Raw genomic sequence first — 15,947 nt, 5'->3', positions numbered from 1 at the left:
ACATTAAAAAACTATGCTTTACTTGTATCTTTTATTTTAAAATCTCTTCCATGTTTCTTACACTGTCTTCTATTTTCTTCTTTCTTCTCATCACTCCCTATTTTATTCTCTTTCCCAGAAAAATCACAAAATTTAGAGTTGATAAAACCTGGCTTCATGTTATCTTCCCATCATTTACCTTAAGTCATGTTTTCTTTCTAAACCTGAATTTTATCTTAATGAAAATTAATACCATTTTTCTTCATTCTCACAGGGGTTTTGTTAGACCAGGTAGGAAAACATAAATTTTTAGAACACCGTAAAGCAGGGTGCAGCTATAGGCTTTATTGATTTAATGTGGAGGCAAAGTGATGCAAGAAATAATTCAGATTTTTAGAGTCAGATACACCTGAATTCAATTCTAGCCTTTTCCACTTACTAGCTAAATGTAATCTTGGTCTCCATATATGTGTTCAGCTGAATTCTTTATAGAGAAGCAAAGCCTGTGATACATATTTATATAAAATAAATTTATCTCATGAAAGTGGTTCAAATAGTTGTATAAGTGGGTAATTTTAGCCTGTTTCAAGTCTATGGGACAGAGGGTAAGCTGGAGGCTTCTCCTGACTCCTTTAGCTAGCTGCAGGCATTGCTGAAACAGGAATACCACAGTCTGTTGGATGCAGAGTTGGATAAAACCAAGATAAGCAACCCACTGATGGCTCCCAGGATTGACAGGCAATGTGACAGGCTGTTGGCAGAAGTCCAAAGAACCATAGGTTGATTAACCAGGTACAAGATCCAGACCCAGCAGAAATGAGCGAACTTCCCCACAGCTTTTATATCACTAGGCCATACTCCAGAGGACACTTCCTTCCAATTGCACCTAGGTTATTGTTACCTGCTTAAGGAGTAACACTCTAACCTAGTCTTCCCACCACTGTTTGTCTGCTCATAGCAGATCCCATCATTGAGTTAATTATATTATGTTATACATATCGTGCCAAACTACTGAGAATCCTGGCCCAGCAACTTGACACAAAACCTATCAAAATATATTTAAATACTAATTTAAAGGACTCAAAATAGCACCTGCTTCATGATTGCAAAGTGAAAATACTTTAATTTTTATACATCTTTGTTAGGTAGACATTTTATCCTCATTTATTAGGTAAGAAAATTGAAGCTTGGATAGTTAACATGATTTGGTTAGGGTTATACAGGTAATAAAGGAGGCTTGGTGGTATACTGAGTTATGCTGTGAACTGCTAACTACAAGATCGACAGTTTAAACCCACCCACTGCTCCTTGGGAGAAAGATGAGGAGGCTTTTTGTTCCAATAGATTTATAGCTTCAGAAACAATTTACTCTGTCCTGTACGGTCACTGTGAGTTGGATTTGACTCGATGGTACTGGTAGGTGTTGGATACAGGTAATGAAAAGAATCCTGGTGGTATAGTGGCTGAGCAGTGGGCTGCTAATCGAAAGGTTGGGATTTTGTACCCCCCAGTGTTTTGTGAGAGAAAGACCCGGCAATCTACTCTGGTAACGATTCCAAAAAACTATGAGCTTACTGCCATCAGGTTGATCCGACTCATAGCTAGCTACCTGTAGAACTATGTAGACCTGTCCCTGTGGGTTTCTGAGACTGCAGCTCTTAAAGAGAATAGAAAATTCGTCATCTTCTCTTGCAAAGTGTCTTGTCGTTTTGAACTGCTGACTTTGCAAGTTAGCAGCCCAACCAGTAACCTTATCCTAAAGCACAGTTCTATTCTGCCCTACATGCTGGAAGTCAACACAATGGCAATGGTTTACTCCTCTTTACATAGGTAGCAAATGAAATACCAGAATAAACACTCAGTATTAAATATGGGTTTATTAGGCCGATTATATGGAGTAACCTCAAGGAAACAGTTCCCTATATATTTTGATCATCATTCATCCCTTTGAATACATACATATATAAACAAGATCCAGGGAAGAATTACAATGAAACATTCAGGTTTGTTTTAGTATATTTGTTAAACAAAAGATTTAAAAGTGTACTCTCCTTATTTTGTTATATTTTACTATCAGTCTGTACAAAGAAGAAAATATGGTCTTGTAGCATGTTAATGAGCCAGGAGAAAGAAAAAAACTAATTGGCTCCCTTTTCAAATGTAACACTGGGTTCCTCATGAGGGCTGCATGTCACTATTATTTTGACGAGTAATCTATATTTGAATTTTAAAAATGAAAGCTGATGGTTTCAATCACCTGCTAACTCAAGACAGATGGTAAGGTTCACATGTAGTTTCATAAATCCCATTTGTCTGCCACTTTTTGCTTTATGTGTTACACTTGACTGGTAATAATAGATTCCTTCCCTCCCCCATGGAAACTTCCTTGATTATCAGTGTATCTCCAAGCGCATAATCATGATATATTAAAAAATAATCATGTAAATTATAATCATCATCTCACATTTTCCAGAATATTCTAAATGATGAGGAATTTTCTTTTTAAATATTGATTGGAACTTTGCTGGCTTACATAATGTAATAGTATGCAAATTATTTTATTTCATATACTGAGTTTAAACCTAGAATTATAGGAAGGGTTATATTTTTGCTATAACAAAGACATGGTTTATAACTTTGCCGTGGAACTGTGCCTTTGTGTTGATGATCAAAGTACAAGGTTACCTTAGATTGCAAAATTCTACTAAGATTCAATCCATAATACTAAGATTCCTATGTTTTGTTCTAGCCGCTTAATTTTAATCAGATTATTTTGCTTCACGTTATTCCTTGATTATAAAGCAAATTTTTCTGAGGATAGGACTGCAAAATGGTAGCTGGGAATAATAAATTCAAGCATATTTGGCCCCATTTCTGACTTCTTTAAAATAAAATGCAGCATTTCAGAACAAGGGAAATATTGTAATCATTACATGAATTCTCCCTTCTTCCGAAGAGTCCTTGTGAACTTTTAAAATGAGTTCTGTGTTTACATGTTTTAAAATGTCTGACTGGTAGTGTGGACTGTCTGTCATTATGTTCAATATTATGTTTTTTAATTACTTTCGTTTTCAAAAAATCAATGAAGTTTCTGAAAGGGCAAAATAAACTCCTGACTTCAAAATCAGCTATAATCAACTAACTGGTACACACATATGTTTCTTATGGTCAGGTCTGGTTTCTTGCCAAACTATGACCTGAAAATTCTGTTTAGTGTGTGGCCAAATAAAATAGCCAAGGAATAGATTCAGATTCAATGAACTTTATTGTATATACGGAGTTATCCAAGCATTTAAAGACATGCACTCATGTGCCTCATATCCTATTGTCCTGGCAGAAATTATTACTGGAAACCATTTTACTCTTAAAAGTATCTTCATTTAGATGAGAAATTATGTCACTTTACCAGTTTGTTTGGTGGTAGTAGTATCTGCTTTTCCTTACAAGTACCGGACACCTTAAACTTAATGGAATTTTAAGCAATTTCCCAAGGAAATACATCTGTTTACTGTCAAAAGTAGAATCTACCCTAGGTGTGTGACTTAAAAACTCTTAAAGGCTTTCCAGGTCAGATCACATCAAGGTTTTTTTATTTTTTGTTTTGTTTTCTTTCTTTTATTGGGGGCTCTTACATCTCTTATCTCAATCCATACATTCATCCAGGATGTCAAGCACATTTGCACATATGCCGCCATCATTTTCAAAGCATTCTCTTCCCACTTGAGCCCTTGATATCAGCTCCCCATTTCACACCAAGGTTTTAAGATTGCGCTTGTAACTATTCATTTAGTATACTCTCACTCTTGTGCTTTTTTATCTTTTGTAAATTCAATAGTTTTTATAAATTTACTTATTTGTCACCCACAGTATAACGTAAACCTTTCACATTCATTTATTAGTCTTAGGAAATACAATTCTTAATCATTACTTCATTTGACCACTCTAAAATTTCATGATCTCCCATTATTGAATAATACAGTGTTTCCAATTTGTACTATAATAAGTAATGTTGGCACTTCTGTGATTAAAAACTTAACCTACATTTTGGGTTAGTCCCCTTTTTCAAATTTAAACTCTTCATACTGCTATTGTATCAATGTACGTTTGCCTTCAATTAGTACATTTCTATCTCATCCCATCCACTTGAACAGTCTTTATAATAATATTTTATTCTATTTTCGGTGACAGTTTACCCAGCAGTTTGGGTTCCCTTTACAGCAATTTCTCCATATTCCCCATCTGGTTATTCCAATTTTATTAATCTTCTTTCTCTGTCTCTCTACATTCTCTTCAATGGTGTAGAGTAATGGTGACTATATAGATCATATTTTAAAGGAGCACAATATTCATGGATGTCACTCCTTTACCCTAAATTTGATTTATTATTGTTCCTCCATGCACTATTTGGTGACAATTATATTCTTTAAATTGTGCAATCATTTAACCTCCTTTTTTGAATTGTTCCACTCCTATCAGCATAAATTCACTGCTTTGTAATGAATGTTTCTCTGTAATCTTTTCTGTTGTTATTGTCAATTTTATCCTTATAGATCATTTATGTATATATAAAATATAATAATGCTCAATGTGGACCTTTTTATTGTTCAATTTTAGGAAGGTTTCAAGGGGTAAATTTTGACTTAAAGTTAAAATATTATATCAGGACTATATTTTCAAGAGTTAACCGACTGTCCATGGCTCTAGAAAGTCCATGACATTGTGGAATTCTTTGATCAAAATGATCAGTATTTGTAGTCTTCATCCAACTCTTCTCCCTTGTGCCACAAGAGGGTGTTCATGCAAGCAATTAGCCACACATTCAATGGTGTTAGCTGACATCTGGTCTCTTCCTACCTATAGCAACCCTAGACACAACAGAAGTAAACAAGACCCGGTCCTGTGCTAGTCTCACATAGTTTCTATGCATGAGCCCATTGTTGCATCCCTGAGTCAGTCCACCATATTGTAGACTTTCCTCTTTTTCACTGTCTCGTTGTTTTTCCAAGCATGATGGCCTTCTTAAAAACATATCCAAAGTATGTGAGACAAACTCTCACCATCCTTGCCTTCACTGTGGTGCTACTCCTTCTAAGACAGATTTGTTTGTCCTTCTGACAGTCCGTGGTACTTTCAATTTTCTTCACCAGCTCCACAATTCAAAGGCATTGATTCTTCTTGGGTCTTCCTTATTCAAAGTCCAACTTTCACATGCGTGTGAAACAATTGAAAATACCATGGCTTGTGTCAGTTGCATCTTAGTCCTCAAAGTAACACTCAAGCTCTCAATACTCTATAGAGGTCTTGTGTAGCAGATTTACCCCACGCAATGTGGCTTTTGATCTTTTGACGACTACTTTCGTGAGCATTTGCTGTAGATGCAAACAAGACAAAATTCTTGACAGTGTCAACCTTTTTCTCCATTTATCATGATGGTACTTCTTTTTTTAATCATTTTATTGGGGGCTCGTGCAACTCTTATCACAATCCATCCATCCATCCATTGTATCAAGCACATTTGTACATTTGTTTCCATCATCATTTTCAAAACATTTTCTTCCTACTTGAGCCCTTAGTATCAGCGTCTCATTTTGCCCCTCCCTCCTTTATCCTCCCTCATGAAACCTTGATAATTTATAATTTTTTTTTCATGTCTCACACTGACCTATGTCTCCCTTTACCCACTTTTCTGTTGTCCATCCCCTTGGGAAGGGGTTATAGATAGATCATTGTAATCCATACTGAAGGCTGCAATCCTTGATCTTCATCAGCAAGTACTTTAAGTAAGTCTTCCTCATTTTCAGCAAACAAAGTTGCGTCATTTGTTTTCCTCTATTCTTCTAATCCAGATTCTCTGATTATCTGCTCAGCAGTCAGATTGAATAAGTATGGTGGAAGGATAAACCTCTGGCACAAACCTTTCATAATTTTAAACCATGCAATATTTTCTTGTTCTCTTTGCACAATTGTCTCTTGATCTGTGTATAAGCTCCACACAAGCACAATGAAGTGTTCTGAACTCTCATTCTTCTCAAAGCTATCCATAGTTTGTTATGATCCATATAGTCAAATGCCTTTAGAGAGTCAAGGAAACAAGTAAGCATCTTTCTATTTTTCTCTGCTTTTAGGTAAGATTCATCTGAATGAAATGCCTTGTTCAATGTCCAGCCTCAACCTCTCGCAACTCCCTGTCAATATTCTGCTGAAATCACTGTTGGATGAACTGCAGTAAAATTTTACTGCCATGTGATATCAATGATATTGTTCTGTAGTTTGAGCATTCTTTGCGATCACCTTTCTTTGGAATGGGTGCAAATAAGAACCTTTTCCAGTCAGTTGGCCTAGTAACCGTCTTCCACATTCCTTGGCATAGATGAGTAGGTGCGTCCAGTGCTTCATCAGCTTGCTATTCCATCAATTCTTGGAGCCCTGTTTTTGGCCAATGTTTTCATCGTAAACGTTTCGCTTCAGTACTATTGCTTCTTGCTGATATACTATCTACTGAAATGTTTGAATGTTGACCAATTTTATTTTGTTGTTGTTTTTGATACAGTGAGTCGGTATATTTTTTCCATATTTCTTGATGCTTCCTATATCATTGTTTTGCCCATAGAATCTTTTAATATTAAAGCTCTTGACTTGGATTTTTTTCTTGAATTCTTTCAGTTTTAGATATGCTGAGCATGGTCTTCCTTTTTGGTTTTCTAACTGTAAATCTTTACCTCTCATTAAAATATTTAATATTTTACCTTGTGTTTGCAAGCTGCCCTTTGAAATTTTCTGTTCAGCTCTTATCTTCATCATTTTCTTCCCTTGTCCTCAGCTGTTCTATGGATAACATTGTTTCAGTCTTCTCATCAAGTTTCTGATGTCTTTTGACATCCACTTTGATCTTTTCTTTCCTGTCTCTATAATGACCACTTTAACATTTATTTCATTGTATTGGGGCTCTTAGAGCTCTTATTATAGTCCATACATCAGTTGTATCAAGCATATTTGCATCATCATTTCCAAACTTTTGCTTTCTTAAGAATATTTTTGATGTTCTCTCACAGCGCATCAGGTCTCCTGTCATTAGTGTTCAGTGAGTCAAATCGATTTATGAGATGTTTTAGAAATTCAGATGGGATAGGCTTGTTTATATTTTCATTCTCATGGAGTTATCTTTATTTTCTTCAGCTTTATCCTGAACGCATATGAGCAATTGATGGTCTTTTCCACATTCAGCCCGTGGACTGGTTGTAGCTGCTGATATTGAGTTTCTCCTGTGTTTTTTTCCATGTATGTAGTCAATTTGGTTTCCATGTTTCCCATCTGGGGAAATCCATGTGTATAGTCACTATTTGTGTTGTTGAAAAAAAGTATTTGCTAGGAACAAAATTCTATCATGCAATCTCCAGCTTCATTTCTATCACCAAGAAAATGTTTTTCATTGTTTCCATCTTTTGCATTTCCAATCGCCAACACATCTTGATTCCATGTTTGATCAATTTAAGTCAGAAATGGTTGGGACACTTCTTCAATTTCTTCATCACTACCTTTGTGGTTGGTGCATAAATTTAAGTATAATTGTATTGATTGGATTTCCTTAAAGTAAACAGATATAATCCTATCACAGATAGCATTGTACTTCAAAATGGTTCTTGTATTGTCAATTTTGACAATGAATGCAACTGCATTCCTTTTCATTGTATCATTCCCAGCACTGTAAACTATCATTTTCTGATTCAAAAGAACTGATACCAATCCATTTTTAGCACACTAATACCTCAAATATTTTTCTTTATGAGTTACATTTCATCTTCGCTGACTTAGTTTTTTGAGCTTCATACTTCATACATTCCACATTCTTTTTATTAATAGATTTTGCAGCTGTTTTTTTTCACCTTAAATTGTTCTCCATCAGTAAATGAAGATACCAAAGTCTCCACTCCCACAGTCTTAATTCCATGAACATTACAGGGTCCACTCGACTTTAGGAAAGTAGCTCCTCTTCAGTCACAGTTTGAGCACCCCATGGGCCCATCCTCCCCCACTATACCGACGATGTTCCTTTTCCATTTGCTAGGTCTGTAATATCTGATAATATTTCCATGCTTTGCACATTCAATAACCTCTTCCTATTCCTGATTCTCCTTTTTGCTCTGTTACTTCAAATGTGCAAATGTACAGAGACTAAATGTTGTGGCTTCAATAGCCACTTGTCAGCTTTTAAGACCTCTAGGACTATGTAACCAACTAGGAGGTAGAACAGAAACACTAAATACGTGAATTGGATAAATAACTTCATATATAATGAATCATAACTCTCAACCTCTAAACCAAGAATCCAAACCCCACAACGTATTTGGTTATACATAAATAGCTTCAGCAGCTATTCTTTTGTATTATTGTTGTTGCTTTTTGCTCATTGTATGCATATCTGTCACACAGGTTTTCACCTTTTTACAGATGTGTCACTTATTTACAGCAATGAGGCTCTTGAGTATACTAAACATTTTGAACTATGTTGTCAGCCATCTCCAAATGAGAAATCACTGGAAATGTCATTACCAGTAGACAGCTAGAAAGCTCTAAGAAATGCAGAAAGCATTGTGATTACTGTGACCCTATGGAGGAGATTTTCTCTGTCTTGAATTGGTCACTTAAATTGGTCACTATAACTCTGACCAGTTATAGTGGACTGTTCACTTATAATTGAGCTAGATCTCATGTATAGCAAGTTGAATGCTTATATAATCTAGGGAAAAGATTGTAATCATTTTTATATTTACTATTAAATTCATTAAATCTATTAAAATGTAAAATTATATGATGCTAGAAATTAAAGTAATTATTTGGCAAGAATATGTGCTGTTCCAGTTAAGTGGTAATCTTATTTTTCTCTGTTGGGTAGATTTTTCTAGATATGACATTTGGATCAGGAGGACATACAAGAGCCATGCTACACAAGGAATCAGATATTACTCTGTATGCCCTAGATAGAGACCCAACGGCTTATGCAATAGCTGAAAAGCTTTCAGAATTATATCCGTAAGTAATACTCTTACATTTTCTAAGTTTTTTGGGGTTGAGTTTTACAAAACTTGATTTTCCACCTGGGAATTTTTTTCCTCCAGATTGATACCATATCTCAATCTACCATACGTGAGGGCCTTTAATTTTCCATTTTTCATAAACTTTTTGAAGTCTCCTCAAATTCCCATCTATTTGTCCAGCAAGAATTAATGTACATCTTATGAATTTAGTGCCTTTAAAATTTTTTAATGTTTCTACATTTCTTTTATGAATCCACAAAAATATATTGAAAACTCACTCCTGGCTACAGTATTGAAGGTGAATGAAATTATCCATGAATGACATTTTGAAAATAATGTATTATTAAAAATATTCTTTAAATTTTTTCACAAAGTATGGTTTTCAAAAATTTAGTTGAGTAAATAAGTATGTGAATTCTGTAGAACTCACATACTTTAAAATAAATCATTTGTTTTATCTAAATTCTTTCTGAAATTCAAAAGTAAAGCTAGAGTAATCTATCTTTGTCATAGAGAACTTATAAGAATTCATCAGTTTCCAATGTAGAATTTAAAAAAAATTTTAAATATTGTTTTCATGAGTGACGTAAACATATTTTTAAAGAAGACAATTAAATGAGGGCATTAAGTTTATGTGCTGTATTGTTTAGAAGCCATCACCCTAAAAGAGGAGAATATACTGGAGTCAAGATGGCCATCACTAAATATGTGAAAGATACGTTTTCTGGGTTAAGTAATTCTCTCATTCCCAGAGAGAGAACCAAGAAAATACAGGTATTTCAGCAGTGTCTATTCTCCATGTAAACTATGATTTTTACTATTTAGCTCCCCAATATGAAAATATTTTTTATGAGTTAGTAACAGTATGACCATGGAATATTTTAATCAAAGATAAGGAATAAAGATTCGATTAGTAATCTAGCATAGCCTTTTCAAACCCCCTTAGGTCTCAGACTCTGCAAGTGAAGTGAATGTGATTGACTTCCCCAATAAAAAGTAACTAATTATACATAGACTTTTCTCTGAGAGATTAGGAATTGTATAGAATCTCTGTAATTTATATGATGTTGTATAGTAACAATAAGTTACTATTCATTACTAAAATAATAATGAAACACATTTTAAAAACAGTCTCTCATTCAGAAATCAGACTTAATCATTTTAAGAGAGTCATTTTTGTCGAAAGTCTTATAAATTCACTTATGACCTAAAATTTCAAAGGTCTTTTATCAACTGCCATCTAGTTGACTTTTACCTCATGGCAACTCGACTTGTGCCAGAGAAGTGTGCTTCCTATGATTTTCAGTAGCATAGGATTTTCAGAGGCTTATTCTTAAGAAGTATGATGCCACTATTTTCCTTATAACCTCTTTTAGTCTGAAAGCTCCCGTGTAACTTGTCTACCAAGGTGATAATAGTATGGGAAATATTAGTCAAATAGTTTCTGTCAGCAATATACAACCCCCACAGTATGATAAGTGACAGATTGTTAATGATTAAAAATATACATGTACTTGTAAAATTAATAAAATGGCTTGATAAGTTTCTTTGCTAAATACACACATACACACACAAAAAAGAGGGTACTCCCCCCACAAACACATGAGTTATTTTTTTCCCCAAAGCTATATATTTACATTTTTTACAAAACAACTTACACCTTCAAAGTACTTTCCATTATACTTAATACATATGTCAAATCTGTGATTCCATTCTTGGAAACATTTTTCAAACTCTTCTGTTTAAATGGCTCACAGTACCTCCCTTGTGTTTTCTTTATCTCTTCTGCATCATCAAATCCTTGTCCTTTCCTGTCCGTCTTCATTCACAGAAACAAAAAGTTACACAGAGCAAGGTCAGGTGAGCAAGGTATATGGGGCAGAGTCATGCTGTTTTTCGCCAAAACCTGGTGCACTGAGATGGCTGATTGAGCAGGTTCATTGTTATTGTGTCAAAACCAGTTCCCCTTCTTCCTCAAATCAGGCCTTTTTTCTCGCACACTGTTATGCAATCTTTTCAGAACCTCTAAATAGAAAGCTTGATTAAGAATCTGACCCGATGGAACGAACTCCAAATGCACTGCAAGTCGACATTTTTATCCATTAGGGAAGTTGCCGGACATCCAGGTGAGATTTTTTATCAATCTATATTTCACCTTTTTTGAAATGAGAAAACCACTCAAACACTTGTGTTATTCCCATAGCACTGTTCATGTAAGCTGTGTTCAATATCACAACAGTTTCTGCAGTATTTTTGCCAAGCAAGAAACAAAATTTCACAGCCACAAGCTGTTATCTTAAATCAGCCATCACAAAGAACAAGGTTTGAGTGAAATGGCTTTTACAAAAAAATCCACTGTGACCAGACAGAATCTTCCCAGGTGATGCCACTGAGTGCACTAACTCAGAGTGAGTTGCTGGATGCTCACCTAATGGGAAAAGGACTATATATCAACTATTGTGTATCTAGAAAAGACAATGAGGGAAGACATTTGTTGATAAATGTACCTAAAACTAAATAAAGTATTTATGACTAAATTGACTAACAAGTTTACTTTTCCAAATAAAAAGCTAAAATTAAATGAAATTCTTTAGTTTTCTTGAAGTTTATAAACTTGCCAGCACAGATTATCATACCATATTATAAAATTGCTGTAATTAAACCTGTGATATTGGCATAAGTGTAGACATATAAGTACGTGAAAGAGAAAATCTAGAAATACATTCTGTGCTATAAAATATCTTAGTAGAATATAGAGTTGTTTTAATTCATTGAATAAATAATGTATTATAAATAAATGACATCGGTATATTTGTCATGAAAAATACTGTCTTATTGTAAATCACAATGAAAAACAACCCAAAAAGCCCTTCCAAATAGTGTAAAAATGTGTGAAAACCTTCAGGTAAAAATTCTATGGGAAATTAAAGCTATTGCATCCACAAAACAGGAGTAGGGAAAGTTCATTGATCAAGACTCCAAACTATAATGCTACAGAAATACCAACGGAAATAATTTTTAATGAATTGAAAATGTGACACAATTTCCAAGCAACTAATTTCAAAAAGAAATGTTTGAAAGGGTAGAAAAAGTTTAATACTTATTACATAAATAGAATTTCAATAAAATTGACAAGATAATAAATCCAGTGTGTGAAACAGCCAAAATATAACCCAAAGTCCAAAGCCAGTGACACAAAGCTGATTCCCACTTACAGGAATTCTACAAAGGTTTCCAAGGCAGAGTGCTTGCACTACATGCTATGGAGCCATTGGTGGATTGGAACTTTATACCTTGTGTTTAGCAGTCCAACCCTTACCTAACAGCAGCACCAGACTGCCTCTGAGTTTCCGCGATTGTAGACCTTTGTGGGAGTAGAAAACCTCATCTTTCTCTCAGGGAGGAATTTTGTTTTGATTTTGGAATGAGAATAAGGCAATGCATTACTGAGAGAACTTGTTTGTAGCCATCTCCTGAAAGCCAAGATTTGTTTAAACATAATTTGTTTGGAATAATCCTTGTATGAAAGTACTGGAACCCATTGAGCAGTACTTTTTGATGTGTGTGTGTGTGTGTGTATTTGCATGCACACGCACCTTCAGGGCATAGTGCATTACGCATTGGGTTGCTCACTAAAATGTCCAACTGTCTGCTTCTATTAAGATATACATCCTTGAAAACTTAGGGAAGAATTGCTATCAAATCTTCATGTTTCAGAATTGACTAAACGGCAGTGGGATAATCTGATTGGAGCTATGTGTGTGTGTTTGAGTGTGTGTTGGTTTCTGTGTGTGTGTGTGTGTGTGTGTGTGTATACATACAGAGGTAGTTGTATCAATGTGTATATACATATTTAAGTATATATACATATACACCCATTCACATATATGTCTATATATGCAATATAAACTCATGCTATTTGTTATTTAGAAATATGTGTATTTAGTTAAAGCACAAATAAATATACACAAACTAAAGAGCATAAATTCAAGCTGGAGTCATTTTTGAGAATAATGAATAAAGGGTTGGTTAGATTAATAGACAATTTAGATAATCTTAAAACTTCATATAAATATAATTTGTGGAACAAGAATAATTCTCTATTTCAATGGGTGTTTTTGAGGAAATATAGTACATTTTATCCTTGAACAAAATGGGTTGGGAGATAGGGGCACTGATTCCCCCCACCCCCCGCCCCCCCGCCCCCAGCAGTTAAAAATCCACATTTAACTTTTGACTCCCCCCAAATTTAAATACTAATAGCCTGCTGTTGACCAGGCGCTTTATTACTGATATACAACAGTTGATTAGCACATTCTTTGTATATTTTTATGTATTATAGACCAGAGCATTTGCAATATGAGAAAAATGGTATTTTCAAGAAGGGTAGAGTTTTCGCACCTGCTGGTGTGCTTACTATGATGAGTTCGCACATTTTCTTTTCCTCCTTACAATGCTGGGTCATTCACCTTGACGTGGAGGCCGCCATGGCTGCAAACTGTGAGCTGCTGTGCATAGCAAGCCTTTCACCTTCATTTTGTAATGTCATAATTTTCTCTGCCTTTTGAGAGCACTTCCCACATCACTATGGCGCTGCGGATAGGTCCCAGGTTGTTATTCAAGTTTTATAGTATTGCACTAAGCATGATGAAAAATATATAAGTACCAAGTTACATAGGTACTAAGAGAGATCATTATTTACTGTGTCACTGTATTTAGTAGAGAGACTAACTGATTTAGTGGAAAGTATTGTTGCTTGACCTTTTTGTAAAAAAAAATTCTATGTAGAAGGGGACCCGCAAAGTGTTGACTATGTTGTTCAAGGGTCAGCAATAATTTAAATAATTAATTGACTTTGTTTTTATTCTAAAGTTGACGATTATGTCCCTCCAAAACCCATTTTTTACTCTATCAAAGAATAACAGACCTATATTTTTTAAAGAAAACTAAGCAATTTATAGGAAAGGTGGATTTTCAGGTAACCCACTTTAGTTCTTTCAGAAGAGATAACATAAGATCACCTGTTGTTTGAAAACTGAACGTTTTCTCCATTGTCCTTGAAGACTGTAGCAGAGGAAACACATCTAAATTGGAGCAGTGGGGTGTGAGCTGACTTTTACCACAGTAGAATATGATTGTTAGAATACAATTTCTTAAAACAATGTTTTCTGCTCCTGAATTTTACAAGTCATATGTGCTCTTTATTTTTAATTTGGAAAATATAATTGTATATACAGAATAAATATATGAAGGGGTACTCCCCCCCCAGCCACCCCCCCCCTCACGCGTGCACACACACACAAATGTATCTGTTTATCTGTTTGGATGGCTGACAGCACCTCCCTCATTTTTTTTCTTCATCTCTTCTACATTGTCAAATCGCTGTCTTTTCATGTCTCTCTTCATTCACAGAAACAAAAAGAAGTCACACAGAGTGAAGTCAGGTGACTTAGGTGCATGGGGCAAAGGAGGCATGCTGTTTTTTAAATCATTTTATTAGGGGCACATACAACTTATCAAAATCCATACATAAATCAATTGTGTAAAGCACATTTGTACATTCATTGCCCTCATCATTCTCAAAACATTTGCTCTCCACTTAAGCCCCTGGCATCAGCTCCTCATTTTTCCCCTCCCTACCCACTACCCCCTCCCTCATGAACCCCTGAAAATGTATAAATTATTATTTTGTCATATCTTACACTGTCTGACATCTCCCTTCACCTACTTTTCTGTTGTTCATCCCCCAGGGAGCAGTTTATATGTAGATCCTTGTAATCTGTTCCCCCTTTCCAAAGCACCCTCCCTCCACCCTCTCGGCTTCGCCACTCTCACCACTGGTCCTGAAGAGATCATCTGCCCTTGGATTCCCTGTGTTCCCAGTTCCTATCTGTACCAGTGTACATCCTCTGGTCTAGCCAGATGTGTAAGGTAGAATTGAGATCATGATAGGGGGCGGGGAGGAAGCATTTAGGAACTAGAGGAAAGTTGTATGTTTCATCTTGGCTACACTGCACTCCGACTGGCTCCTCTCTTCCCCACGACCTTTCTGTAAGGGCATGTCCAATTGTCTACAGATGGGCTTTTGGTCTCCACTCCACAATCCCCCTCATTCACAATGATATGATATTTTTGTTCTGATGATTTCTGATACCAGATCCCTCGAAACTTCGTGATCACACAAGTTGGTGTACTTCTTCCATGTGGGCTTTGTTGCTTCTGAGCTAGATAGCTGCTTGTTTACCTTCAAGCCTTTAAGACCCCAGATGCTATAGCTTTTGATATCCAGGCACCATCAGCTTTCTTCACCACATTTACTTATACACCCATTTGTCTTCACTGATCATATCAGGGAGGTGAGCACACAATGATATAATTTTTTGTTCTTTGATACCTGATAACTGATCCCTTTGGCACCTCGTGATCACACAGGCTGGTGTGCTTCTTCCATGTGGGCTTTCTTGTTTCTGAGCTACATGGTCGCTTGTTTACCTTCAAGCCATTAAGGCCCCAGACGCTACCCTGTTTCCCCAAACATAAGACAGTGTTTTATATTAATTTTTGCTCCCAAAGATGCGCTAGGTTTTATTTTCAGGGGATGTCTTACTTTTCCATGAAGAAGAATACGGTACACTTTTATTGTTTATTAAAAGAGACCTCGCACTTCTTGTCTGCTCCAGCGGTGTTGCGGCCAACAGTGAGCTGCGTGGCGGCACCCACTGCTACGGTCCAGAGTCCAGAGTTACAGTAGCTTCTGAGGGCCTTTTTTTCGGGGAGGTCTTATTTTCGAGGGGATGACTTATATTTCAGCAAGAGGCAAAACCGTAAGTAGGTCTTTTTTCGGGAGATGTCTTACTTTAGGGGAAACAGGGTATATCTTTTGGTAGCTGGGCACCATCAGCTTTCTTCACATTTGCTTATGCACCTGCTTTG

General features: G+C 35.7%; 1 protein-coding gene across 5 annotated transcripts in view; it reads left to right on the top strand.

Moving 5' to 3' along the window:
* The window catches only part of METTL15 (methyltransferase like 15), a 303,907-nt gene that overhangs the window by 123,018 nt on the left and 164,942 nt on the right, over positions 1-15,947 (top strand). For all 5 annotated transcript variants that reach the window (XM_045291071.1, XM_045291069.1, XM_045291070.1 and 2 more), the window contains exon 3: positions 8,873-9,009. In XM_045291071.1, coding sequence (XP_045147006.1) covers positions 8,873-9,009 — 137 coding nt within the window. The remainder of the gene's footprint in view (positions 1-8,872; positions 9,010-15,947) is intronic.

Source organism: Echinops telfairi, unplaced genomic scaffold (genome assembly GCF_000313985.2).
Source record: "Echinops telfairi isolate 266 unplaced genomic scaffold, ASM31398v2 ScPeMD7_60;HRSCAF=208, whole genome shotgun sequence".
In the NCBI taxonomy this organism is placed as follows: Eukaryota; Metazoa; Chordata; class Mammalia; order Afrosoricida; family Tenrecidae; genus Echinops; species Echinops telfairi.
Note: the sequence above shows the minus strand (reverse complement) of the source record. Positions and strands in the feature narration are given on the sequence as shown.